A 1,947-nucleotide genomic window follows, 5' to 3' on the forward strand; every position below is an offset into this window, starting at 1 on the left:
TGGCTTCCAGCCCTCACGCTAACCCATAAATGTCTGTCCGGTAATGCCCTTTGTTACCTCAGCTCGGCAAATTAAGAAGGCACCCATTAGGTGTACCCTGCGCTCCAATAAAGATGCACTTTTGGGCTACCCTCTTTTAGGGGCAGTCCAAGTTTAGAGGTTCCAGATTTGATGCATGGACTCCTTTACTCTAGAATGCACTACCGTGCCCCTTGAAAATGACTTCTTCTCTGATCCAGTTTAGAAAATGTTTGAATACTTTTCTTTTTGATAAAGGCAAAGACTGATATGCTCTCTAATATAGCTGCTTCTCTTTAATGTGTTCCCTTTTTGTGAGTCCTGTTAGCGCTCTGAGGCCTTTCAGTGTGCAGCGCTTTATAAATACCAAATAGAAAAAGAAATGTAAGAATGGTTGACTAAATCGCTTCTAATATGTAAAAATATTCTTCATATGAATCCAACATTCTTTCCCATTTCTGTTTATTCAGGCTGGAAAAGGTAGAAGATGACCGCAGCAATGCCTACCATCAGTCATATTATGGGGGTTTACATATAACTTTTCGGTTATATTTCCAACTCCAAACAGCTGTTATCCCTAAAAGGCGAATCTCCCAAGATGATTGAGAAAGGGAACCACAGTGGTGTGTCTGAATTCATCCTGCTTGGATTTGCAGAGCCTCCAGAACATAGGATCATCCTATTTGTATGCCTTTTAACAATGTATTTGATTACACTGGCGGCAAACTGTACTATCATTTTCATCATCCTGGTAGATGCTCGGCTCCACACGCCCATGTATTTTCTTCTTAGCATCTTGTCATTGGTGGACATCTGCCTGCCAACCACCACAGTTCCCAAACTGCTGGCCAACATCTTTTCAAAAAGGAAAACCATCTCCTTCAATGGGTGCTTTATCCAACTGCACTTCTTCATCTCTTTTGGTATCATGACAGACTTTCTATTGGCCATCATGGCCGTTGATCGGTACCTGGCCATCAGTAAACCACTGCACTATGCGATGCTGATGAGCAAGGGGTTTTGTGTCAAACTGGTCGCTGGATCATGGCTCATTGTCTCTTTGCTCTCTGCAGCAAACATAATTCTGGCAGCACGATTATCCTTCTGTGGATCAAATGAGATACATCACTATTTCTGCGATCTTCCACCGCTCTTCAAACTGTCCTGCTCAGACACATCCATTAATGAAATATTGCTTTTGACAGAGACATCTTTGTTGATACTCGGCCCCTTAATATGTATCATCATCTCTTACATACTCATCATTTGCACCATCTGGGGGATGCCATCAAAGAAGGGGAAAGTCAAAGCATTCTCCACCTGCTCCTCCCACCTCTCCGTTGTAGCTCTCGCCTATGGACCACTGCTTTACATCCACATACGCCCAAACTCCCCCTATTTCGTTGAGAAGGACCTCATTATCAGCATGCTGTACAGTATTGGGAGTTCCATGCTCAACCCTTTTGTCTATAGCATTCGAAACAAGGATGTCAAGATGGCTTTGATAACAGCACTCAACAAAAAAGTACTTTCATGGAACAAATAAAGCATGAGGTTCACTCCAGGGTTGTAGTTTAAATGTTCTCCAATTATCTACATTTATGCAAAAAAGTAATTATTTATGCTTTGTTTCAGATTTGGGAATAATGGTGATTGTGTAGTCCAGAGGTCTGCAACCAGTGGCTCTCCAAATGTTTTGGACTACGATTCCCATGATCCCTTAACCTTGACTTTGCTGGATAGGACTGCTCTGAGTTGTTGTTGAAACATCTCTAGAACAAAAGGTTGCAGACGCCTGGTGTAGTTCAAGTCTGCTAAATTCCAAACCCACCCCAATGAAACAATGTTCACATCTATGTGACTTTGATTGTAAAGTTCCCATTCATCCCAATAATTGGATCTCAAACTACTTGTAGTAAACATTTCATT

General features: G+C 41.9%; 1 protein-coding gene across 1 annotated transcript; it reads left to right on the forward strand.

Moving 5' to 3' along the window:
* The first annotated feature begins 616 nt into the window (after positions 1–616).
* LOC138515228 (olfactory receptor 1M1-like) lies at positions 617–1,564 on the forward strand. Its single transcript, XM_069630178.1, has one exon. It carries the CDS (start codon positions 617–619, stop codon positions 1,562–1,564), a length of 948 nt encoding a protein of 315 aa, XP_069486279.1.
* The last annotated feature ends 383 nt before the right edge of the window (positions 1,565–1,947 follow it).

The sequence above is a fragment of the Ambystoma mexicanum genome, chromosome 6q (genome assembly GCF_040938575.1).
Source record: "Ambystoma mexicanum isolate Mex_15411 chromosome 6q, UKY_AmexF1_1, whole genome shotgun sequence".
Lineage (NCBI taxonomy): Eukaryota > Metazoa > Chordata > Amphibia > Caudata > Ambystomatidae > Ambystoma > Ambystoma mexicanum.

What these genes read in the sequence shown, in the direction of transcription:
- LOC138515228 (XM_069630178.1), top strand. Translation starts at nt 617, where the DNA reads ATGATTGAGAAAGGGAACCACAGTGGTGTGTCTGAATTCATCCTGCTT.